Here is a 25,352-nt window from a genome sequence, read left to right on the forward strand (position 1 = left end):
TCTCTTCCCGTTTTGAATAATTCACTGTTACGATTGTTCTCAGGTGTCCCTCTGCTCATCATAACTTTGTAAAACTATCTCGAAAGAGCACTGCTTCTCAACATCTTTCTCTACGGAAAGAACTATTTTTATCCTTTTCTCCAACTTGGCCTTATTAGTGGAGTGATTGTCTTAAGGTCAGATGCATGCCCGTTTTTGTACATAAAGCCCTTTTAATTCCCAGGAATTGTGTATCCACTCAATGCTCATCATTGTGGCGACACTCACATGGACAATCAGGTGTCAGGAGTTTCAGAAGAAACTCATCCTGACAGTTATATCAGCTAATATCTGACGTTTTGTCTTTATTATAGATTACAGATGCTTTTATTTTTTTTGCTTCAGCTCTGCTTTGCATGACTTAGTGCTTCTATCCTGTCTATACAGGGGTCCTTGAGGACGGCTCGCCACCTGTCAAGGATATAACAGAGAATGTCTTGTGATCCTCTGACTGTTTTTAGATGTTGCTTATTTGGGGATTTTGACAATGTGAGCTGAGAGGTAATCATAGCCACAGCTGAGTGCTCGCTTGTGTCTTGGTGTTTGTATAAAAGCTTGCTGCAGATAGATTTTTATAAAAAATAAAAAAAAGAAGTTAAGTCAGCCGCAGTATGAGATACCATAGCATCCATTCATAGTTGTGTCTGCGGATTTAGAAGCGGATCAATCATTCAGCTTTTTGAACTTTAACCTGTGCTACCTCTCTGGACTTTTGGCTGTTAAAGATTGTTACTCTAACCGACCCCCAAGCAAAGCAGCCTCATTCCTACTGACGTTAGGAAGTAAATCAGGCTTTGTATGTGGGTTCTGATCAGAGGCCTTAACACAGCATGAGATGACCAGAGAGCAAGCAGTACCTCTGTCTAATCACTTTTTACTGTTGCAGTCAAATATCACCAGATGGCTGCCATGGCTTTGATTCTGGAATAGCTACTCGGTGGGAAATCACCACCAGCTTTCTTTTTTGTTTTGTTTTTCTGCGGAAGACAGACCATAGCTCTCATTCAAAAACACATACAACCTTTAAATGCTGTTCTTAGAGGTTGGTTAAATAGGGAGAGTGACACAATGATGAACTATTAATATAAGTTAAAATATATATATTATAATGTATTTGTTTAAATGTAAAGTAGTTTAAAACTCAAGTCTCCACCAGGGCGGCGCTGCTGGGTCATTATCAGACCACTTCAATGAATGCGCATTGCGCCTCGTACAGGCAAGATAAGTAACAGCAGCAGTCGATGTCCTTTTTTCTCACCAAATACAGGCAGTGCATGCTTCTGCTACAGAGTCTGTTTTATTTGTGTGTGTTTGAGGTTTTACTTTTCACACTTGTACAAACCTGTTAGCTTAAACCACTATAGTTGTGAGCAACAACAAAGGCGGAAAGGGGAAATTAATTCTTAACTTATCCATAACACACTAAGTAAGAAAAGTGATTGCAATAATGAGCGGAAGTCAGTATCAGATGTATGGAAGTGGGTGAAAGCAATATGAGGTGCGCATAAAGTTAAACAGTTAACAGAGTTTGGTGAAAGGATTTGCACGCCAGCATCTGGGAAGGCGCGTATAAATAACTCAGGAACCAGATGTTCCCAGTTACCTCAATGGTACCTCAGCTACACCTAGCAGACATGCAACTTACACACACACACACACACACACACACACACACACACACACACACACACACACACACACACACACACACAAACTCTATAATAATGTGGAATCCTTGTGTCACACTGACCTTCAGCAATTATTCAATTATTTAACAGAAACATACCTCTCAGGCACTTGACCCTTAGCTTAAATGTTAGTTATTTTGGAGAAAGTGTCACTTGACAGGAGATAACTATGCTACCAATAAACAGAAGCTTTGGATAGAGTCAAAACACATACTGAGTGGACCCTTGTGAGATAATGTATAGTTGAAATACTCAAATCTAGTTTTTGCAGTTTGAAATAATAATTTCAAAACCTCAAACATTCACAAACAGCCGTTTCCTCACGTAAAGGTAGCACAGTTTTGACTTACTGTAAGGGCATCTGCATTTCTGAAACTGCTGCTGTTGTCGAGTCTCTAAAGCTGGAAAACATGAAGCCTTGTTTAATTTGCTTTGCATCAGTGAAGTGTAGGTTTTTTAGGAGATATAAGCAAAAAACATGTCCCTTTTTATTTCAGTGTGCCTAACCTGATACTAATATTAAGTAATGTATCACTGGAGATGTCATTTTGCAGACATAGATGCATTTTATTATTCAGGGAAGAGCGAGTTATTTTGCAGACATCAGACCAGCGACCGTTTTGCTTTTTCAAATGTTTACAACATTTATGCAGTGTTGATGCAGTCTGCATATTGATCAGGTTCTCCATGTAGATGTGTTACAGAGGAACACAGTGTATCCCTACAGTGACAAATGTAGATAGCGTGAAACACAGGCAGTCCCTTCTGGCTCCGGAGTCCTGCACGGATGTAAACTAATGCTGAAACAACCCATCTAGCACTATATAATATGCCTACTTTGTATCGCAGTCTGGGTCTTATTGTTGTAGTTTTGGCTTTAAACCACCAAGAAATGTATTTAGGACATTTATTTAAGCTCATACCTGAACTCTCTAACAAATATATCAGCTGTTTAACTTTTATGCTTTTTATATTGATTATTAATCATCGTCACAGACAAATGCTACACCAAAGCACTCAAATAATCCAAGGGGAAAATACAAAATGTTCAAGTGTACTGCTTAACCACAGCGATTTCCACTAGTCAAAGGCGACAGAGACAGCTGTTTCTACTGCTCTATTATTATTTAAGATTTAATTATTGTCTTATTAATGATATTACAAGTTCATCCATCAAGATTTGGTTTTTAATTCTAACGATACAAATTTGATAACATAATCATTTCTATGACAAGTCCAATTCTGGTTTATACAGAAAAAAAAATTAAATAAATATCTGTCACGTCTTCTACTACATTTTTCCTTGTGAAGGCAATGTATCGTCTATAGTAATGATGTTGTACAAATGCCATGCTATCTAATATGTCTATAGGCTACAACTACAACAGAAAGACCCAGGGTGAAAACAAAACAAAGGAAATAATCTCGTTTTAAACTAATTTACATTTTAGGGTTGTTTCCTCCGGTGACACAGAAATCCCAGCATGCTTCTCTCTGCATGAGGAACAGATGTGACAGTCATGGCTGACAATCAAATAGAGACATGCTGTGTTCGGCTAAAAGCATTGGTTTTGGTGGGTGAGGGCTGCTGGAGATAACAAAATTCAATCAATGCCGATCTAAAGGATCAACATTGCTTTTTTTTTTTTAGATTTGACCCTGTGACCCTTTAGGCCCCTGAGGTAGCATTCAAGCACCTGCCCCCTTCAGTGGATCCATGTTTATTGTATATCTATCGACAGGCTCTGAGATATTTGCATTTAAGCAGTGGAGGTACTGCAGCTCTCTCTTTCTCTCGCTTCCTTACTCTTTGCATCTTGTTAATTGCGTGGTAGCGACAATCAGGAGACGTTACAACAACCCGGATACCTCCAAAAACTCTTACCATCCCTTTAACCACAGTCATACCCCGTCTCTACCTCAAGAACTAAATACCTTTTACCCAGGGGGCAAAGTGATTTTATGGACATGGAGCGTTGTAAAAGGTTGTTCACCAAAAATGACATCTAGGACCTTCCACCATCACAACCTGGGTGGACAACCTTGTCAACAAGCTGCTGGAAAGCTACAGCGGGCCGACATAGCAAATCAGAACCACTGTTTAAGTGAATGGGGATGGGCTAATGGGGAATTTTTTGAACTTATAGATATCATTATGAAACTTTGCCAGTTGATTACTGACATTAAAACAAAAACTTTTTGTATTACAGTATTTTCGAAAATGTTTAAATAAATATGAAAAATCATCAATATCTTACTAATGATGCGTAAATTTGCATATCTGCAAAGCCCCAAAATCTTCATACATTTAGATTATTTAGATACATTTCATGTGCTATGGACCAAAAGTGTCCTTTTGGAGTCTCCAGCTGGTATTTTAGGAAACGGCTAGACATTCCCTTGGAAAAAACTGTGTAAAAAATTTATTTTCTATGGGTTATTGATCAAATTTGAACTGTGATTAGGAAAAGCTTCAGGCAGTTGGACACTTGTTTTGTTTTAAAAATTTAAAAACAAATTGACTCTGCTTTTGTCCAACATCTAGATTTTGGGGCTTTGCAGATATGCAAATTTACGCATCATTAGTAAGATATTGATGATTTTTCATATTTATTCAAACTTTTTGGAAAATACTGTAATACAAAAAGTTGTTGTTTTAATGTCAGTAATCAACTTGCAAAGTTTCATAATGATATCTACAAGTTTAAAAAATTCCCTATTAGCCCACCCCCATTCACTTAAACAGTGGTTCTGATTTGCTCTATGTCGGCCCCCTGTAGCTTTCCAGCAGCTATAGTTGACCAGGTTGTCCACCCAGGTTGGGATCCTGGAAGGTCCTGGATACCATTTCTGGTGAACAACCTTTTACAACGCTCCATGTCTGTTTTTCCAAAAAAAGGGGTTTTGCCCCCTAGGTATTTGGCAGCTTTTTCAGTTCTCTGCCACAACAAATAAGCAAGTTGAAGACTGATACAGCAAAAAAAACTTATGTAAATGTTGTTGCTAATGTTCACGTTGATCAATAACGAGATTGTAATGACCACAGACAATCAGAAATCAAAAAGATTTGACTCGGAGACTTAAGGACAGTACAGGATTCAGGCTCCAGCTTCAACATCTTCACTAAGAGCACCCCTCAGTGGATGGTTTTGTTTTGACACACAATCAGTTTAGACTTCACAAAAGGGCATGACTATGTACTGCAAAAAGTATATATATTTTCAGTGTTCATATTTTCATTTCTCACCAGTGTTTCCAGAGTTTGAGCCTTGTTTCTGTGACAAAGCCTCTGAAATATCAGACAGTATCGAGGGAGGCATTAATACAAAGAACAAATTGACTTATTAGGAACACAGTAAACAATCACCAATCAAAGGTCTTGTCTTTTCCTGAGGCAGGTTCTTCCATATCAGAGATGGCTGATGTTTATTATTTGAAGAAACATTGGAAGAATAACGTATTTGTGTTATCTCTCTGGGGTTTTGGAAAGAGTTTTGAGCAGATGTAAAAGCCTTGTTTGGTGTTCTGCTCGTCTGGTGTATTTAGGTTCTATTGTACAGATCAGGAATGATGACAAACCTGGACTCATTTTCAACAAAGTTTTATTTCCAGATAATATAAAAAGTAGATGTAGTGCATTTCAGGGGCAGATCATCAGCACAAACCCCTCTGACTTCTCTGTGATCGGCTCGCTCGCTCTTTGTCAAAAATTCATAACTTAAGAATTTCCTTGAACTATTGCTGCTTTTTCTCCCACCAGAGCAGTAGCATTGGAACCTATTGAAATCCTACTAGGTCCAGAGTGTCTTGACTCCGACTCCTGTTCCCACATGTAGCCGACATGAAATCTTGCTGGAACATTTACGGGTTAAGGTGCATGTGGGTCTGGGGCTTTACCTCCATCAGGTGGACAAGGAAATTATGAGAAATAACAAGATGCCTTCTGCTGTGACAATTGTTGTATGAATTAACCTATGGGCTATTACTAAGATTCATGAAATACGGCTTGTTAGGGCTGTGTGTTATATATCATGTCTATATTTGTTTTGTTTTTTGTTTGTTTTTTGCTCTTTCTTTGCTTTTTATTCTGGATTTGCTGTAGCAACCCCGGCAGCACACAGAGATTACATTTAGAGCAAATTTATTAATATAGCGATAATTATTATGATACCAACGATGTGATTATTTTAGGGCATGTGGTGTGTGTGTGTCTGTCTGTGAGTGGTTGTGCCTGCTTGTGTGTGTCTGTGTGTGCGTTTGTTAGGGAGGGGCTTCATGTGTCTTCAAATTAACTTCAGAACTGAAACAAGGCTCTTGTCTTTTACAACTTCTCAGGAAAATCTACCTCTACCTCCAGTTTGATGCATTTAACCCACTGAGGGCTAAAGTTACAGTTTAGTGGGGACACAGAGCGGGTTTGATGGCTGGCGCCAGCGTCCGAAATGAACTTTAAACATACAAAAAACACTTAAAGATTATCTGTAATCCCATGGTATTGTATTGACACCCATGGTATCGTATTGAAAAAAAGTAGTGTGGTGTATTTATATCAATATATCTGCAGGGAAACATTGATATATCCTCAGAAGATATAATTGTCACCCTGTAGGTTAATTTCAGATCCTGTGCTTTATTCCTTCTCCGTCTCTCTCTGTGTAACAAGTTTGCAAACACTTCTGCTGTTCAGTTTATTTGAGAGAACCTCCATCTTAACAGCTAACTACTACTAGTACTTTAACAAGTACTGCTTATAGTACCACTGTTAGTACTTCAACATGTTTTTTCAGTCTGTTCTATTAATGTGTGCTTATTCCTCTTTTTTTCTATAAGTGATTACATTTTTTGATGAATGGAATGTTTCCCAGTAACCACGGTAACAGTGAAGTGGCTGCGGGCAATGCAACTTGTTTTTTTTTTTTTTTTTAAAGGGTGAAGAGCTGCTCTTGCCTATTTACTCGATACGTGTTTGTGTGAATACTTTTATTTTGAATCTGAAATGAATAAAATATCACTTTTCTTAAATGTAACCAGAGCTTTGGACACTTTTTTTTATGTATCTGAAGATAAAATAAGTTTAAAAAAACGTTTTAACAGTAAAATCAAAAATGATAAGCTATGTTATAGGCATGGGACAATATGAAAAACAACATATTGTTCGCATTGGTTAATATTCATGGTATATGTGTTTGTGTGTGTGTGTGTGTGTGTTTTTTACGTATTGTGTTAAAGGTGTTAAATGATTGAAAGGTGCAGTGTTATCTGAGTTTTTTGTGGCATCTAGTGGTGAAAGTTCTAGAATGCAACGCTCCTTGGGTAACCCCTCCCTTTCGGGAGTTTAAGGGACTTTAAGCACGTCGTTTTAGGGAGGGCTACGGTGCGGAGAGATTACAATGGGTTCCAATATCACCTAGCAACTCTTAGAACAGATACTTGCTGCACTTGGCGTAGTGCTCAGAACGCCAAAAAACAGTTTTGCCATTGTAAACAGACGGACTACGGCGACAGGAGGACATAAATTCTCAAATGTTCAAAATTCTACTCAACCGCCGTAGCCATCCTCTCAGCTGTTGGTAAAGTCCCTAATAACAGAAGCTACATTGGCCTTCAGGGACAATAATCTAGTTACTAAAGATGGCTTTATGCACCACTGCCTCAAGTTATTCCACAATATCAAGTGATGAAGTGAAGATGTATTTTGTTATTTACTTTAGTAGACTACTTCTTCTTCGTCTTCCAACAGGTGCATTTCCCCAGGACACCCACTTTAAAAATGCATATGGCTATTACGTAAGTTTGTCCATTCTGTGCTACTGTAGAATCTAGGCAGTACAAAATGGCGGCCTCCATGGTGGCAAGCCCCGCTATTAGATATAAAAGGCTCATTTTATGGAAATAAATGGTAAATAAAAGCGATTATACATTATTTAAAATAAACTTATGAAAATGATATTCCATTTATTTTCTACCAAGTCTGTTTTGAAAAATGCTAATAAATTCTACACACTGCACCTTTAAATCTAAAATACTAAATGTTGCTTCCTGTTATTGGCTTTACGTGGAGTCTTAAATTAAAATGTGTTCATTATGTTCTTGTAGTTGACAGAACTGAAACTTTACACCGCCTCTGCACATAATGAGGAGTTATCTACCTAACTAATCCATTTTTTAAATAATTTCATAGTTTTTTTTGTTTTTAACTCAGGACTCACCATAAAGCAGTAGGCCACTGTGCTAAGTAGAGGTGGAATAAGTAACGTAAGCCTAAATGGAGTTGTGCAAAAACTTACTTAGTAGGCCTACTACAAAACGGATCAAACAAAATGCAGTATCTGTACTTCATCTGTGTAGGTTACTGTAATTACTTTGCATTACTGCACAGAGGGGACAATAAAGATCATCATATCAAAAAATCAAGTTATAGTTTATAGGCTACATGAGTTATAGGCTGCTGCAAGTGATGCTGCAAGTGATGCTGCATTCACGTGTCCTTTGTATAGGCCGCTTCCTGAGTTGTGTAGTCGTTACCCCGACCTCGGTTCGTTCACGTGCAGTAATGTGGAAACAACCATGGGCGTTATTAAGAGAATGTCTCATGTTTTATTGCTTTTTTCTTTTATTTTTGTGTTTTAATTTACTTTGAGTATTTTAAACCACACGTTGATATCTGTTTCCATTAGGGTCTGGTTTCCTTGAAGGTAGCACGGATATATAATATGGTATGTCTTCAAGCGCCCCCCCGGCGGTCTCAGTGGATAATCATCACACACACACCCACACACACACACACACCCGCACACACGCACACGCACACACGCACACGCACACGCACACACACACACACACACACACACACACACACACACACACACACACACACACGCACACACACACACACACACACACACACACACACACACACACACTCTTCTCTCCAACGTGACCATCGCTTCGGATTGAAGCTGGAATTTTCCGAAGCCCCGCCCAGTAGCAGTGTATTGGAGGTCCGCTGTGGTGAACCTATCGCACCCCGGCAGATTCAAACACACGGGGACGAGCGGGGCGGAGCTACAATCGGCCAGTGAACCTGTAATCTGCTGAGGAGAAACAAACAAACCAAAGCAGCAAAGCGTCGGAGTCGAAGCGATTACCTTCGTTACAGTGCTGGAGAGTGTGTGTTTATGTTGACAGGTCCCATATGAAGAGGGAAAATGAGACTCAGGTCTCAAAGAACCGTTAATACTTATTGTCCGACTCCCAAGACGCCGAGAAGCAACGACGCACGGCCTACGGTGACCGCGAGCCCGCTACAAGCTAACGCAGAGGTAACTGTTTGTTATGGTTGATTTATCCGGTCAGTAACTCAGTAAACGATTCGTTAATGTTAGTGATACCAGGATTTATGGTGCTAAAACCACAAACAATATAAGTAATCGTGTCGGTTTGCTGAAGCTAGCCACCTAGCCCTCCCAAAGCAAAATAATCGACGATGATGCTAACTGTTAGCACCTGGACGAAAGCCAAGGTCTCTTTACTTCTCTTCTCTACTCACTTACTATCAATACCTATCGTATCGACTCTTATTTTTCCTGAGTTGTGTAACTAACTAAATACACCTTAGATTACTTCCACCGGGGCAAAACGTATTGTACAACCAGTGAGTTATTATCAACTGTATAGACATCACCAGGCCACAGTATATTCCCTGCTCCAAAGTTTCATCCATGAATGAGGTTGTAAACCTCAGACATGGTGCTCTGTGACGCAGTTTCTGACAGAGGATTACATAGCTGGGATACATGAGAGAGAGAGATTCTATTAAGTAGGTCACTCGCAGAGCCAGTCACATGCATGCAAGTTGTGTACACTCATGAGTGCAGTGATGTACATTTCGTTCTCCTGAATAATGCTTATGGCTCACATGCATTTGCCGTTTTCTTTTGGTGGACTGCTGCAGAATTAAAGAAAACGGGAAGTAAAAATACATCAGATACACATAACATTGTACGGGAAAGACCGTAGTAGTGTCATAGTGTGTGTAAATCGATATCAAGCTGAAGTGGACGTAGACAGTGCCAACAAATAGTCATGAATAATTTGGAAATGCACTGGTGCCAATATAAATAAATAAAAATTGCTTTCCTTTATTGATCCTTCCTTAACACAACTCCGTTGACAATGCAACTTATTTTGTGCAGCTTTTCTTTACTGCAGTTCAATTCTGAAACGTTCTGTTTTGTCTTTTGGTGTCTGTTTTGCTTTTGTAGCATAGCATAATGTGTATGTCTGTGTCTAAGCTTCAGGCTTTATGAGCATATAACAATGTTAGTCAAAATCTATGCCGCTAAGTATTGAGAAAGTAATTTCAAGGAGCATTCTTGCTCTTTTTAAAAAAAAGGTCTGTATTTTAGGTTTATGTTTTCCACTTCAGTTATAATAGATTTAAAAAAGTACAGTTTTGCAATTATTTGTCTGTCTAACTTTAAATAGACATTTAAAGGTCAAAGTGAGACGTACCAGGGTTCAACATAACTTTTTTTTCCTACTGGCCCGCCGGGCCAGTGGATCCGAGTTTTACTGGCCCCTTGTATATTTTCACTGGCCCTGCACACACTTTTTTTTTCTTCATAATTTAGTGTCAATAATTATAATACCTGTATTAGAAAAATAAAGAAAGATAACCAGATCTAAAGGGAATATCTATACTGTAACAGTATAGATATTCCCTTTAGATTTGGTTATTTTTCTTTTAGTTAATTATATGAAATGTTGATATTGCTCATACACATAATATAAAACCAGGCAAACATATTGAATTAGAAGCCTACAACTGAAAGTATGTTGAAAGAGTCGGCCAGTATTTTAAAGTCCAGTAGTTTGAAGGTTGTTTTTATTCTTGAATTTGGGCAGTTTAATGAATAGTTCACCTGCAGAAGTCATGTTCAAACATAAAAAATAAATAAGAGATGAAGGTCTGATCATTCTTTGTGGTGTGGTAGGCTGTTTTTATTACTTTCTCTATATGCATTAGGGATGTGAATGTGTCGACCGAATGACCGGTTTTCCACTTTCGCTCAAGTTGACTTTAAAAATAGAATAGAAATCCGAAAATCAGTGGGTTATGCCGTTTTTTTAATGGGAGATTTCACCGTGTATGTGAGTTCACGTCTGGTCGTGAGCGCGCTGCAGCAGTGTCACTTCTCCATGAAGTGTCAGCTTCACATAAGAGTCCGGTGTGGGACCATTTTTTCAAACTATTGATAAAAAACAATGCAGTGCAAAATATGCAGCATAAGTTAAACGCTCGTCTAAGACTATGACGTTAAATCACCTTAGAAACACACAATGCCTTCGTCCGATCACAGCAGCGTTTCACCGTGTGATCTCGCCAGCGAGTGAGCCGCCGCGCAGATGAACTGTGGTTTGTGGCTAAAATAATAACCGGGGATATTCTCCCCGTTAGCGATTTCAATGGGAAAGACTTCCGCGATCTGATTGAATGTCTCGAGCCTGAAAACACAGTGCCAAACTGCGCGACTATAGGAACTGTACAGTGAGCGGAGTCCCTCCGTTCGTTTCTGTCTACAACCGACACAATCACCGGAGACGCATTCACAGCGTTTAAATAACGCCTCTCATTTGTATTACCATTGGGGCTTGGATGCAAATATTGTAACATTACGGCAGCAGATAAAGGAAAAGCGCAGTTATCATTTTCTGCGCCTCAACCTCTGCTGTGGGAAGAAAGAAAGGGGGCAGAGTAAGTCGATTGATTTGTCGACTCGCAGGCGGACGGTAGGCAGCTCTGCCAACGGTGCCTGTCAAAACGCCCACGCATCGGTTGTCCATTTTATTTCATTAAAAAATATATTTTATATTAGGTTTATTATATTGAGTCTTAAATAAACACTGCTTTCATTACGACTCAGAACGCGCATTTCAATGAACCATGATGTAGTCTACAAAAAGATACTGAACTGTGATTGGCCAGTCACTGGCCCGGGCGGGACAGTGACTGGCCAATCAACTTGCCCTGCATATGATTTTACTGGCCCCGGGCCATCGGGCTATACGTTATGTCGAACCCTGCCGTACTAAACATATCAGTTTTTAGCTTGTATAATGATTTTACTTTTTACTGTGTAGGCTGAAGGGACCTTGGAGAAAGACTCTAACCAGTCAGATGACGAAATTCCCACAATGACCAGGCGACCGCTGCCCCGTGGCCGGCTACGGAAGAGAGCAATCGCTGTTGAAGACAGAGAAACAGGTGCGTTGGGCAGATTATCCTCAAGGATTTTTAAAAATATATTAATTTATAATTCATCTCGCTGTTCCCTAAACTTGTTTCTGACTGACTGTCTTGTTGTTTAGATGTGGGCTTCAAGACTCCGGTCAGGCCTGCCATGCGCCGTGAGCACATACTGTCAGAGATGGACCCGGTAACTCCTCGTAACACAACAGCCAGAAACATCTACTCTCCCATTGTGCGTTTCCTCACACCCAGCAAAGAGAGTGAGTACAGCTACAGTCATTCTGTGCTGTGTATACTGTGTATGAGGCACTCACTCACCAACCACAATATAAATGTGCCGGCATCTTTCTGGTGGTCTGTGGTATCTTCCCCTTCTGGTTGCATCAGATAGAAATAACATTGACACAGTTTCCCCAGTACCTCAGATATTAGGCCACTTGTGTTGCTTATTGCTTGTACATGTTGTTTTTGTCTGTCCAGATATAAAGTCCGCAGATACCGGACACAGCGTGCTGATGAGCCCAGAGCAAGGTGTTTTTGGTTATGGCTCCATTGACCTTCTGGCCGGAGACGAGGATGATGACGTCTTTAATCCGTATGTATTAAGCTGTCTTTCAGGCGTGTCTGTGAAAGCGTGATTCTCTATTTTCTAAACGCCTTTGTTATTTTTCTTTTCCAGCTTTGACTTCATCAAGGACATGCCGTTGCAGTCTCAGCACTCCCGACCCCAACTCATAGACATTCCCCCAAAGACCAGGAGCACTCCGGAGGCCACGCTGGTGGTCGACCTGGTGAGTTTCATCCTCTGATGCTTCCTGTTATCTAAAGTTGTGATTACCAACATGATGTAATGCTATTGATAATCAGGATTTTAAAAAAAATATATAATGTTGTTAGCTAGTGATTGTGGGGAAGAAATGTTATTTTGGAAAATCCTTTCTGTGTTGATGTCGTTGAGTGTTTTTGTATTTATAAAACTTTTGGAACATACATTTTGGCCTCAAAGATAAAAGCTCTATTTATTTGTCTGAATGTACAATTAATTTTGTTCACCTCCTTTAAGGTTCCTTTTTAAGTACATATTTCAATATGTAATGAATAAAAGTTACAGTTGTATTAATAGTTGTTTCTCTAAACTGCAGTTTACTGTAAATTAGATTATTTCCCCTCTGAATCTGTGAGATTATTTTGTTACAGCCCGGTAAATTACAGATGTGTTGAAGTGTAATCAACTGAGTCGAGCTGGTGGCGTCCAGGTCACATGATGGATTGTACTGCATCCTCATGTCCTCCAGAGTCTTGACTCTTGTTGGCTCACAATTGCTCCACATTGTTTCCCTGAGCTATGCGAAAAACACACCGTTTGTATTGTTTCTCCCCAGCTGGCTTAAATCTTTTTGGTTCAGTTTGGGATCCTTTTTGCTGCTGTTGAACTCAGAGATCTAAAACTGAGAAAATAGTCCGTCCAAGATAGTCAGTGTCAGTTCATAATTAGTTTTAATTTTAGGATGTTTCGATTGCAAAAGAAAAAAGACAAAATAAATGTTTAGTTTTTTTCATATATATTGTTTTTTGGTGAGATAACATGTATTTTGGCATTCATTAGATCAGTATAACATTTATTTTTAGACAATAACCTAACACTGATTAATGTCCTACCAGGAGGAGACACTGATGTTCAGCTCTCTGAATGTGATTGAAGAAGCGGAGTACACCTTCCACACAGGTTTCCAGGACCATCAGTACAAGGTAGCCCCTCACTGAACATTGTTCATGCCTCGCACACCTTTTCCTTTAATCTGAAACACAGCAGAAGCTCACAGACAGCAAAAAGGACCACAGAAGACAGTGTGTGTGTTCCCTTTTAGTTGGGGGTGACTGAAAGTAGGAGATGTGAAGAAATCTATTGTTAATGTGCAGAAAAACCAGAACTAACTAAGAACACTGATGGGATGTTTTGGCTAGCAAGACAGAGACGTTAGCCCCTTTTACACAGAGATTGCGGCATATTGACGGAACGAAAGAGCGGCAATTTGCCAGCTCTGCTTGGTTAGGTGTTATTTACACAGAACCAAGCAACGCCGGCCTGCTGGCGCATCAGTAGCCCCTTTTACACAACGTTCCGGAATGAAAGGGGTGCTGGTAAGCAGCGTCAGGTGTGACGTAAACATTTAGCACCTCCCCGGTCAGCCGCTTTACAACAACAACACTGGCCGGTGAAGAGTGCTGGAGCTTGCAGTAAGAGGGCTGTATTTTACTGTCCCCGTGATGTGCCGGTTGATCTCGCTACGTGCTGAGTCCAACATCTCTGGGACAGTTAACCAAACTAACAAAATCACTCGGCTCACTGCGTCAACTAACTGTAGCCCCTTTTACACAGAGATTGCGGCATATTGACGGAACAACATCACTCCAATATGCCGGCTTTGCTTGCTTCTGTGTTATTTACACAGAACCAAGCAACGCCGGCCTGCTGGCGCATCAGTAGCCCCTTTTACACAGCGTTCCGGAATGAAAGAGGTGCTTGTAAACAGCGTCAGGTGTGACGTAAACATTTAGCGCCGCGCCAGTCACCTCTGTGTGTGTGTGTGTGTTTGTGTGACAGGTTGGCTGTGAGCGAGTCTCTTTGTGAGGGCAGAGATCTGAGTGTGGATATACGCTCAGACTTAGGATAATAATAGCGGCGGCGATCCGGTCGCAGCCTAGCTTAGCATAGCAATAGCTTTCCCATTGTACAACTTCCCCTGGGCTGAAATAGACTCATAAACTCTGTAAAATGAAGCGCGGAGGTTTGGATTGAGCAGCGGACCTTATGACTAGCTAGATTATACGCCGTTCCTTTTATTTGGTGATTTTTACGGGACATCAGGCCGCCGTGATTAATGTTAAACACCCGTTCTTCAACTGCTAACATGGTCGCATGTTTAGAACGTAGGCTATGGAACGTCAAACGCCCCCCTGTTCCGCAACAACAAGCTGGCCGCATTTATTTATTTTTTTATAAATGTTTTTATTGGAGGAGCAAGCATGTTACCTTGTACAGGAAGTAAGACAGTTCTCCATTTTCATTTTCTCTTAACAAAATAAAAAATATTACAAACAAAACAAAAACAAAAAAAGTAGCAAAAAGAACATTGCTAAGCATTATCCCCCCTCCCAACAAAAATATCCCACCCTTCCCACCCCCCACCCACCCCCATATTGACAACATTCTGGGAAGCTTTTTTTTTTCCACTCTGTTTGGTACACATTTCTTCAAAAACATTTAAGGGTCTACACACTGAAAACAAGCACACGTCCGCATGTCAACATATCTACACAAATGGTTTACAAGGTTTTAAACTCACGTTTTCACAATTGTCAGTCAGGCTAATCAGTTCCCACCCCATCAGGGTAGATGATCATTGATTTGAATAAAAATACTTACAAAAAAATAAACAAAGGAAACGGATAATAGATGGGAAAATATAAAAGTGTCTCATTATTCAGGCATTACTTTAAGATTCTCAAAATATGTTACAAAAGGTTGCCATTTTACGTAAAATTTTTGGACTGAGCCTTTCACCGTGAACTTTTTCTAGTTTAAGAAAAAATAGAACATCCTGTAACCATGCGGCCACTGCAGGGGAAGTCCAGACCAATAAGATTCTTCGACGGGCAAGAAGTGATGTAAAAGCAATAATGTCCGATTGATTCCGGGTTAAGGTTAAACTCTCGCTTGGAATACCGAATATTGCAATCAACGGGCAGGGCTTAATTTTAATTTTCATGGCTTCAGATAAAGTTTGAAAAACAGATGACCAATATTGATTTAAACGGGGACACAACCAAAACGTGTGTGTTAAATCAGCTGGGGAGAGGGAGCATCTAATACAGCTGCCGTCTGTTCCTGGATATACAGTATCTCACAAAAGTGAGTACACCCCTTACATTTCTTCACATTTTTCATTATATCTTTCCATGGGACAACACTGAAGAAATGACACTTTGATACAATGTAAAGTAGTCAGTGTACAGCTTGTATAACAGTGTAAATTTACTGTCCCCTCAAAATAACTCGACACACAGCCATTAATGTCTAAACTGCTGGCAACAAAAGTGAGTACACCCCTTAGAAAAAATTTACAAATCGGGCCCAAAGTGTAAATATTTTGTGTGGCCACCATTATTTTCCAGCACTGCCTTAACCCTCTTGGGCATGTAGTTCACTAGAGCTTCACAGGTTGCAACTGGAACCCTCTTCCACCCATTTATGACAGCATCACAGAGCTGGTGGATATTAAAGACCTTGCGCTCCTCCACCTTCTGTTTGAGGATGCCCCAAAGATGCTCAATAGGGTTTAGGTCTGGAGACATGCTTGGCCAGGCCATAACCTTTACCCTCAGCTTTTTTAGCAAGCCACTGGTCATCTTGGAGGTGTGTTTGGGGTCGTTATCATGTTGCAATACCACCCTGCGGCCCAGTTTACGAAGGTTGAGTGCACGTGGTCAGCGTCGTACACAGAGGTTGGCTTTGGAAAATAGACGTATGAGTGCTGCCAGCATTGCTGAAGGGCTTGAAGGGGTGGGGGGTCAACCTGTCAGTGCTCAGACCATACGCCGCACTCTGCATCATACTGGTCTGCATGGCTGTCATCCCAGAAGGAAGCCTATTCTAAAGATGATGCACAAGAAACCCCACAAAAAGTTTTGCTGAAGACAAACAGACTACGGCTTACTTACTTAACAGACATGGATTACTGCAACCATGTCCTGTGGTCTGATGAGACCAAAATACATTTATTTGGTTCAGATGGTGTTAAGAGTGTGGAGCGGCAACCAGGTGAGGAGTACAAAGACAAGTGTGTCTTGCCTAGAGTCAAGCATGGTGTTTGGAGTGTCATGGTCTGGGGCTGCATGAGTGCTGCCAGCACTGGGGATCTACAGTTCATTGAATTCTAACATGTACTGTGACATACTGAAGCAGAGCATGATCCCCTCCCTTCATAAACTGGGCCGCAGGGCAGTACTGCAACATGATAACGACCCCAAACACACCTCCGAACGACCACTGGCTTGCTAAAGAAGCTGAGGGTAAAGGTTATGGACTGGCCAAGCATGTCTCCAGTCTTAAACCCTATTGAGCATCTTTGGGGCATCCTCAAACGGGAGATGGAGGAGCGCAAGGACTCTAATATCCACCAGCTCCTTGATGTCGTCATGAATGGGTAGAAGAGGGTTCCAGTTGCAACCTGTGAAGCTCTAGTGAACTACATGCCCAAGAGGGTTAAGGCAGTGATAGAAAATAATGATGGCAAAACAAAATATTGACACTTTGGGCCCAATTTGGACATTTTTTCTTAGGGGTGTACTCACTTTTGTTGCCAACAGTTTAGACATTAATGGCTGTGTGTCGAGTTATTTTGAGGGGACAGTAAATTTACACTGTTATACAAGCTGTACACTGACTACTTGACATTGTATCAAAGTGTCATTTATTCAGTGTTGTCGCATGGAAAGATATAATGAAATATTTGAAGAAATGTTAGGGGTGTACTCACTTTTGTGAGATACTGTATATCTAACCTAGCCCTACTGAAATGAGCCCTATGCACTACTTTAAACTGAATGAGCCCCAAGCGTGCACATGATGAGGATGAGTTAACCCATTGATGACGGCTGCTGCGCGATGCCACATTGGCTCTCCTGCCTGATGCTGCGTCGCGCAGCATTATTACTTTATCTAATTTTCATGGCATTCCCAGCATAGAATGCACTGTCATTGGTTCAAATACACATGAGGTGGGTTTTGTTGATTTTTTTAAGACCACGTGACCACCCAAAAGTTGTGTGGTTTGCCGAAAATCATGTCAATAAAAAAAAATAAAACAAAATAATAAAAAAACACACATTGCATTAACAATATTTAATAATTTTCTAATTCATCTAATTTTGACGATTTTTAGAAATATTTGTTGGTTTGTAAGCGCTAAGGGAGCATGTTTAAATAAAACCTGTGAACCTTAACTTTTATAATGTATTTTATTTCATGTTTCTATGTGCTACACAGGCTTAGATATTAAGGTTTTGGTAGACTTGACAATTCGTACTATTTTTTCAGAAAACCCTCAGGCATTAAGGACATGCATCCTAGATTGCCATAGTCATCAATGGGTTAATCCTTTGTAAAGCATCCTCCCAGTGTTTGTCCAACAACTCAATCATCAACTCGCCCTCCCATCTGATCTTAATTTTTGAAAGGTCATGGTTTTCTAGAGACATTAGTTGCGAATATAACAATGATATCAGTCCTTTTTTTGGACAGAGGAGGGTCATTTCTTCCCATGCTGCCTCAGTAGGGAGGACAGGGAAAGAGGGAAACAGCGTTTTGACACAGTGGCGTATTTGGAGATACCTAAAAAAATTACTGCGTGATAAATCATATTTCTGGCATATATTTTCAAAACTATCGAACCCTTCTTTACAGTACAAGCTTTTAAAACAGGAAAGCTGCTTCCTGCCCCACTGAGTAAATGTTAAGTCGAGAGAGGAGGCTGGAAATAAATGATTCTTACAAATAGGACTTAAAGGGGAGGGAGAAGTGAATTTATAATGATTTCGGAACTGTGCCCAGATTCTAAGGGTGGACAGTACTACAGGATTGGAGGTAAACCTGGACCACTTTGTGGGCAGGGAGGAGTACACCAATGCAGGGAGGGATGACGAGTGGCAAGAATGTGCTTCAAGTGTACACCAATCTGCATCTGGCACATGGAGCCAGAATAAAATGTTCTGCAAATTGGCTGCCCAATAGTAGTGAATAAAACTGGGGAGAGCTAGTCCCCCCACATTGCGTCCCCGCTGAAGTAAGCCTTTATTAACTCTTGGGACTTTATTATTCCAGATGAAGGAGGTAATGGATGTGTTAACTGACTGAAAAAATGATTTCGTCAGGAACAACGGTAGGCATTGGAACAAATACAAATACTTTGGGAGTATGTTCATCTTCACCGATTGTACCCTCCCTGCAATAGTCAGAGGTAGACTGCTCCACCTTTGAAAGTCAGATTTCATTTGATTATTTAGGGGTGTAAAATTAGCTCCAAGAAGAGAGGTGAAGGAACGTGTGATGTTTATTCCAAGATATTTTAATCCAGAATGTGTTAAGTGGAAGGGGAATGACTCTTGTTTAATTTGCATTGCCAACTCATTAATGGGGAAGCATTCGCTTTTCTGATAATTAAGTTTGTAGCCAGAAAAAGACCCAAAATTGTTCAATAGTGATACGATTACAGGGGCGCTAGCTGCTGGCCGCATTTATACAGAGAGGCGGAACTGATTGTGTCGGCAATCTTACTACCCCCCGAGGTAGTAAAATTCCCGGAACAATCTCTCGCACCTTTCTTCCCTCGTTCCGCAAAGGTCGCATTTATACAGCAGGGCGGAGGGCCGAAATTCCGGCATATTCCCGGCTTTCACTGGCTGTGTAAAAGGGGCTTTTGTGTGTGTGTGACAGGTTGGCTGTGAGCGAGTCTCTTTGGGGGCAGTGCTCTGCCATTCAGACATACACACAGTGTGTGAAGTCACGTTACTGTAGACAGAAATATAGTGTGGATATACGCTCAGATTTAGGATAATAATAGCGTTGGCGATCCGGTCGCAGCCTAGCTTAGCCTAGCTTAGCCTAGCTTTCCTACTTCATTGTACAACTTCCCCCGGGCAGAAATAGACTCATAAACTCTGCAAAATGAAGCGTGGGGTTTGGATTGAGCAGAGGACCTTATGATCAACTAGATTATACGCCGTTCCTTTTATATTTATTTGGTGATTTTTACTGGACATCAGGTCGCCGTGGTTAATGTTAAACACACGTCCTTCAACTGCTAACATGGTCGCATGTTTAGAACGTTGGCTAAGGAACGTCAAACCAGGCCCCTAGGACTGTGCCTTCTCCGAGCAGCCAGCATGGACATGTGGCCAACCCATTGGTTGGGTTGGGGGAGGAGCTTATTTTCATGCGGTCCGTAGGCAGATTTCCCTGTCCACACAGTACAAGCGGCGAACAAGATTGCGTCTCTGCAAAACATTTCTGGATATCAATCATAGGCTCATACTTATCTTTAGACCATATACTATTAAAATGGAAGTTTTCTCATTTCAAAACGCCACCTATTTCTTGATAGGTCCATAGTGCAGCTACGTCCATGCTACATCATGCTTCCGGGCCGCATGGAATTTCCGGATTATGCTTCCTTGTTGCTTCTCTGCGCCAATGAGCAGCTTTCATAGGAATGAATGGGCGCCGTGTATCCGGTGTCCATTTCTTTATATGTCCATGCGTCAAACGCCCCCCTGTTCTGCATCAACAAGCTGGCCGCATTTATACAGAGAGGCGGAACTGATTGTGTTGGCAATCATACTACCCCCCCGAGGTAGTAAAATTCCCGAAACAATCTCTTGCACCTTTCTTCCCCCGTTCCGCAACGGTCGCATTTATACAGCAGGGCGGAGGGCCGAAATTCCGGCATATTCCCGGCTTTCACTGTGTAAAAGGGGCTACAGAAGGGAGACATTTTCAGATATCTGACCTGGCATAAGAGACGGGGCATGTATTAAGTAAACTAGCTATATGACAGCTCTAGATAATTGAAAAGGATGGAGAATATTTATGCTCTTTTTATTCTCTCTCTCTCTTCTTTCCTTTTATTAACAGGTGTACATGATCCTTCGACCACATGTCAAAGACTTTCTGCAGTCAGTGGCGAAAATATATGAGGTTTGTGTTAATCTGACTTCAAATGTTGTGTTTTTTGACATCTTTGTTTTAAATGATTAACTTACTTTATCAAGTAATGTTTTATGCACGTTCCTTCTTTACACTTATATTTCTATCATACCGCCACTTCATTTTAGTTAAAGTCAGCTGAACCCATTCATTTCCTACTCCTTCTTTTTCTAATCTTCATTTTCTTTGTATATGAAAATAAATGTAGCGTCCTGAGGCACGTTGAATCGTTCCCAGCTGCTGTTTGTGTTCTGTTACAGCTGTTTGTTTACACGTGTGCAAAGAAGGAATACGCCGAGAAGATACTGAACATCCTGGACCCGCAGAGAAAACTGTTTCGGTACGTTTACTTAAGATCTGATCTGAGACATGCACTCTGTCAGATTTATCAGACTAGGCCAGCTAGTGTGTTAGCCTGCGCTGACCCGTGTGCCACGAAGCCGCTGACCTCTGGACGTTCCTCAAAGCAGCTAAAAAGCCAGATGTAGCCAGATAGTAGGGACCAAAAGCAGCTAATGGAGAGTGAACATTGAACTTGCATTCATCAGGTCGACATAAACACAACTCTAAATGAAAGACAATGCTACAGTGTGACTTCTGGATGTGTGTTATTGAAAATACTCATGTAAACAAAACCTATTCAGCAGCTTTTTACAAAGAGGGGGAAACATCTCTGCTAAAAATGTAGCCGGTATGACATTGTGTTAGTGTGTGTGTGGAAGAAGACTTTTTTTGTGGGTCAGTATTTGAATGAAGAAAATAATTAAAATAATTCATTATATAGTTACAGTTTATTGTACTTTTTAGATATCTGTATTGATTTTCTGTTGCATTGTGGACTGTGTATCTTAACTCAGTGGCCACTTTATTCGGCAATAGGAACACTCATCTGTGGTACTGAATTGCACTAGTTCATATAGATGTATCTAATTTAGATGTTGGTAAATACTGTGTAGTCTGTTAGAGAGAGATACACCAACATCTCAACAGGCTCTGCTCACAGAAATTGCAGTGAATACGTTTGACATGTTGGCGTTTTTTTTGCAGTCATCGTCTGTATCAGGACGACTGCGCCTGCATTCGAGGCCACTACATAAAAGATCTCAGCATCCTCGGGCGGGACCTCGCCAAGACGGTCGTTCTGGACAATGCACCCCACACGTACCCGTACCATGTAAACACCACAAAGCTATGAACCTAGATTTATATCTAATAGTGTTGTTTTGATAGCTTTTAATGTAACAAACAATTCATTGCTGTTTTTGGCAATTTTTTACTTTTCTCATTTTTTTTTTGCCAGGCCAGTAGTCAGGCGGATTGTGTTCATGAAATTTTGTGTGATTTTTGCAGCTGATGAACACGATTCCCATCAAGAGTTGGTCTGGGGAGACAGGCGACCGAGAACTCCAGAAGCTCATCCCCTCCATGGAGAAACTGTCTGCAGCGGTACGACAATCATATGATCAGCTTCGATGCATGTTTAGATTAGTGGCTGTGTCCCCCAATCATCCTGTAGATTCAAGAAGGAAGTCGGGTAAAGATTTTTTCCACTGTGTCTTCTTGGACATGAACACTAGGAGCCGCCACAGTTAGAACATTTCAGATCCTATAAATAAGTCAAACTATAACAATCTGAAGCTGGTATCAACAAATGTTTGACATTAAAAATAAATAAAAAATTACTTATATTTATGAGCTAATCTGATTAATCTGTGCGTATGGAAGCAACCACAAATGCAGACAGACTTGAAATGACATTTTTCACTGTAGACAACATCAGAGATAATGTTTTTTTTTCCATTTCATGGCACATTATTATATTATATATTCTGGTGATAGAGATATAAAATGCAGGTAAACCTACGTTTGAGGTCGAGGGATAAACACTGGAACAGCTGATTTTATAGCTAGGCTGACAGGGGACATCATGTCATATATGACCCATTCACATTATTTTTCCCCAAAAATGTATCTATAAACTGTAGGCTCTTTGTCTACTATACAAGACGGCAAAAGACAACAACGTACTTGAGCATTAAAGCTATAGTTAAAACTATATTGTGTAACTTCTGTCATCCCTCCTCCCCACCCCCCCATGAGGAATTCTAAGTTATTACAACAATGATGGTGCATCTATATGAGGTAAGCCTTCGGTGATCACACCTCACGTATGGATTTTATACCTTCTGCTATACGTCCAGGTTTTTTCTTAGCAGTAGAATCAACAACCTAAACATTTCTTGGGAGCTTCTTGGGATTTTTTTCTTAGCTCCTGCCACCATTTTGTAAATGCTGCCATACTGAGAAATACAGAGAGATTTGTGGAGCTGATTGGCTTTATCATCTTTGTGTAAACTCATTTAGCAATGGCTTGGAATGTAAACGGCATTAATTTGTATGAAAAAGGTACGCACTCTAGCTTTTAAGAAAGGTGTTTCACTGTAATGTCTGCCTTGTTTTGAAATGTGAACCCGGTTGTTTCTTTTGTTAACGTTTATCTGTCGTGATTCTCAGTGTTTTACCAGACGTTCGGTGGAGAATAAAACAGCTGCTTATCTTTAGCAGCATCTGCCTGCTGTCTTTCCTCCCCCGGTTCCATCGTTCAGGCCCAATAATCTCCTGTTGTGTTTTTTCAGGAGGATTTTCGGGAGGTGCTGAAGAAGAGGAAGGATCACTTCCACCGGCTGCTTTCAGAGGACTAACATGACTCTCTAACCCCCTCAGACCCCTATCACCCCTGCTGTCTCTCTATGACTACTTAATGTGACTCTCACAGCCAGTGTTTTCGTCCTATATGCTTTGGCTAGAAAAGCAGAATCCGGGTCGAATTAGCTCGACCTGCTGGGTATACATCAAACATGGTGCTGGTCCTTCGTCACCCAAACCATGTTTCTCCGAGACTCATTCCATAGGGCAATAAACTGCCCCCATCCTCCTTTCCCCATGTGTATATTTACAGGACAAAACTTTAAATTGTTGTGTATAGGCATGATTTCTTATTTATTGATTATATTGCTAATCAACAGCTGTTTTCTCTGTATATTTTGGATATGCTTTTTTATGCAATAAAATTAACCAAATAATAAATGAGAACTTTTGGGCTTTACTTTCAGCACCCAGTGCCCATAGATATACTTGATTTTTAATACTAAATATACATCAGATGTTCAGTGATGAAGCGATAGGTATTCCAAAGGATCCTCTCTCTGCTGGTGGTTTCTGTTATGGTTTTATCTGGTGAAAATCTTCCCTGAGGTTTTCAGCTCTGTTTTATTTGATGCAACGTGCTGCTTTTTTATTTCCAAAAAGAAAGAAAAAAAAATGCTGGAAAATATTAAACTTATCACTTCCTGTTGAGCAGGAGAGAGCAGCCAGAGTGTTACAAAAGAGCAAAATGGAAAAGATGTGAGATCATTTCAGTATTAATTAATCACATTAAATTACTTTGTTATGGATTTTTCCGACTCTTGCCAAATGATGGGATCATAACAAATCCTAGACAGATTTCATACCGAAGAGTCGAAAGGGACAAACAGTTGAATATGTTGCTGAGAAAGATAGGAATCCCTCATAATATTTTTATTTAAAGATAAATATTATTCAGTTAATACCTAGGGGGCAAAACCCCTTTTTTTGGAAAAACAGACATGGAGCGTTGTAAAAGGTTGTTCACCAGAAATGATATCCAGGACCTTCCACGATCACAACCTGGGTGGACAACCTGGTCAACTAGCTGCTGGAAAGCTACAGGGGGCCGACAGAGCAAATCAGAACCACTGTTTAAGTGAATGGGGGTGGGCTAATAGGGAATTTTTTAAACTTATATATATCATTATGAAACTTTGCAAGTTGATTACTGACATTAAAACAACAACTTTTTGTATTACAGTATTTTCCAAAAAGTTTGAATAAATATGAAAAATCATCAATATCTTACTAATGATGCGTACATTTGCATATCTGCAAAGCCCCAAAATCTAGATGTTGGACAAAAGCAGAGTCAATTTGTTTTTAAATTTTGAAAACAAAACAAGTGTCCAACTGCCTGAAGCTTTTCCTAATCACAGTTCAAATTTGATCAATAACCCATAGAAAATGAATTTTTTACACAGTTTTTTCCAAGGGAATGTCTAGCCGTTTCCTAAAATACCAGCTGGAGACTCCAAAAGGACACTTTTGGTCCATAGCACATGAAATGTAACTGTGTAAAAAAATTATTTTCTATGGGTTATTGATCAAATTTGAACTGTGATTAGGAAAGGCTTCAGGCAGTTGGACACTTGTTTTGTTTTCAAAATTTAAAAACAAATTGACTTTGTTTTCTTCCAACATCTAGATTTTGGGGTTTTGCAGATGCAAATTTACGCATCATTAGTAAGATATTGATGATTTTTCATTTTTATTTAAACATTTTCGAAAATACTGTAATACAAAAAGTTTTTGTTTTAATGTCAGTAATCAACTGGCAAAGTTTCATAATGATATCTATAAGTTCAAAAAATTCCCCATTCGCCCAGCCCCATTCACTTAAACAGTGGTTCTGATTTGCTCTATGTCGGTCCGCTGTAGCTTTCCAGCAGCTTGTTGACAAGGTTGTCCACCCTGGTTG

General features: G+C 40.3%; 1 protein-coding gene across 1 annotated transcript; it reads left to right on the forward strand.

Moving 5' to 3' along the window:
* The first annotated feature begins 8,816 nt into the window (after positions 1-8,816).
* ctdspl3 (CTD (carboxy-terminal domain, RNA polymerase II, polypeptide A) small phosphatase like 3) lies at positions 8,817-23,804 on the forward strand. The gene is made up of 11 exons (XM_080032519.1): positions 8,817-9,049; positions 11,871-11,994; positions 12,099-12,239; positions 12,460-12,574; positions 12,659-12,770; positions 13,642-13,728; positions 20,672-20,734; positions 21,004-21,083; positions 21,791-21,917; positions 22,094-22,189; positions 23,380-23,804. The coding sequence occupies exons 1-11, from the start codon at positions 8,936-8,938 to the stop codon at positions 23,443-23,445; spliced, it is 1,125 nt and encodes a 374-aa protein (XP_079888645.1). The 5' UTR covers positions 8,817-8,935; the 3' UTR covers positions 23,446-23,804.
* Positions 23,805-25,352: the final 1,548 nt, after the last annotated feature.

Source organism: Ammodytes marinus (genome assembly GCF_949987685.1).
Source record: "Ammodytes marinus genome assembly, chromosome: 8".
NCBI lineage: Eukaryota > Metazoa > Chordata > Actinopteri > Uranoscopiformes > Ammodytidae > Ammodytes > Ammodytes marinus.

Bases quoted from the DNA above. Each gene is read 5' to 3' on its own strand.
- ctdspl3 (XM_080032519.1), top strand. From the start codon at position 8,936: ATGAGACTCAGGTCTCAAAGAACCGTTAATACTTATTGTCCGACTCCC. The intron at 9,050-11,870 runs GTAACTGTTTGT...TTTACTGTGTAG, and splicing joins CGCTACAAGCTAACGCAGAG to GCTGAAGGGACCTTGGAGAA. The intron at 12,771-13,641 runs GTGAGTTTCATC...ATGTCCTACCAG, and splicing joins CCACGCTGGTGGTCGACCTG to GAGGAGACACTGATGTTCAG.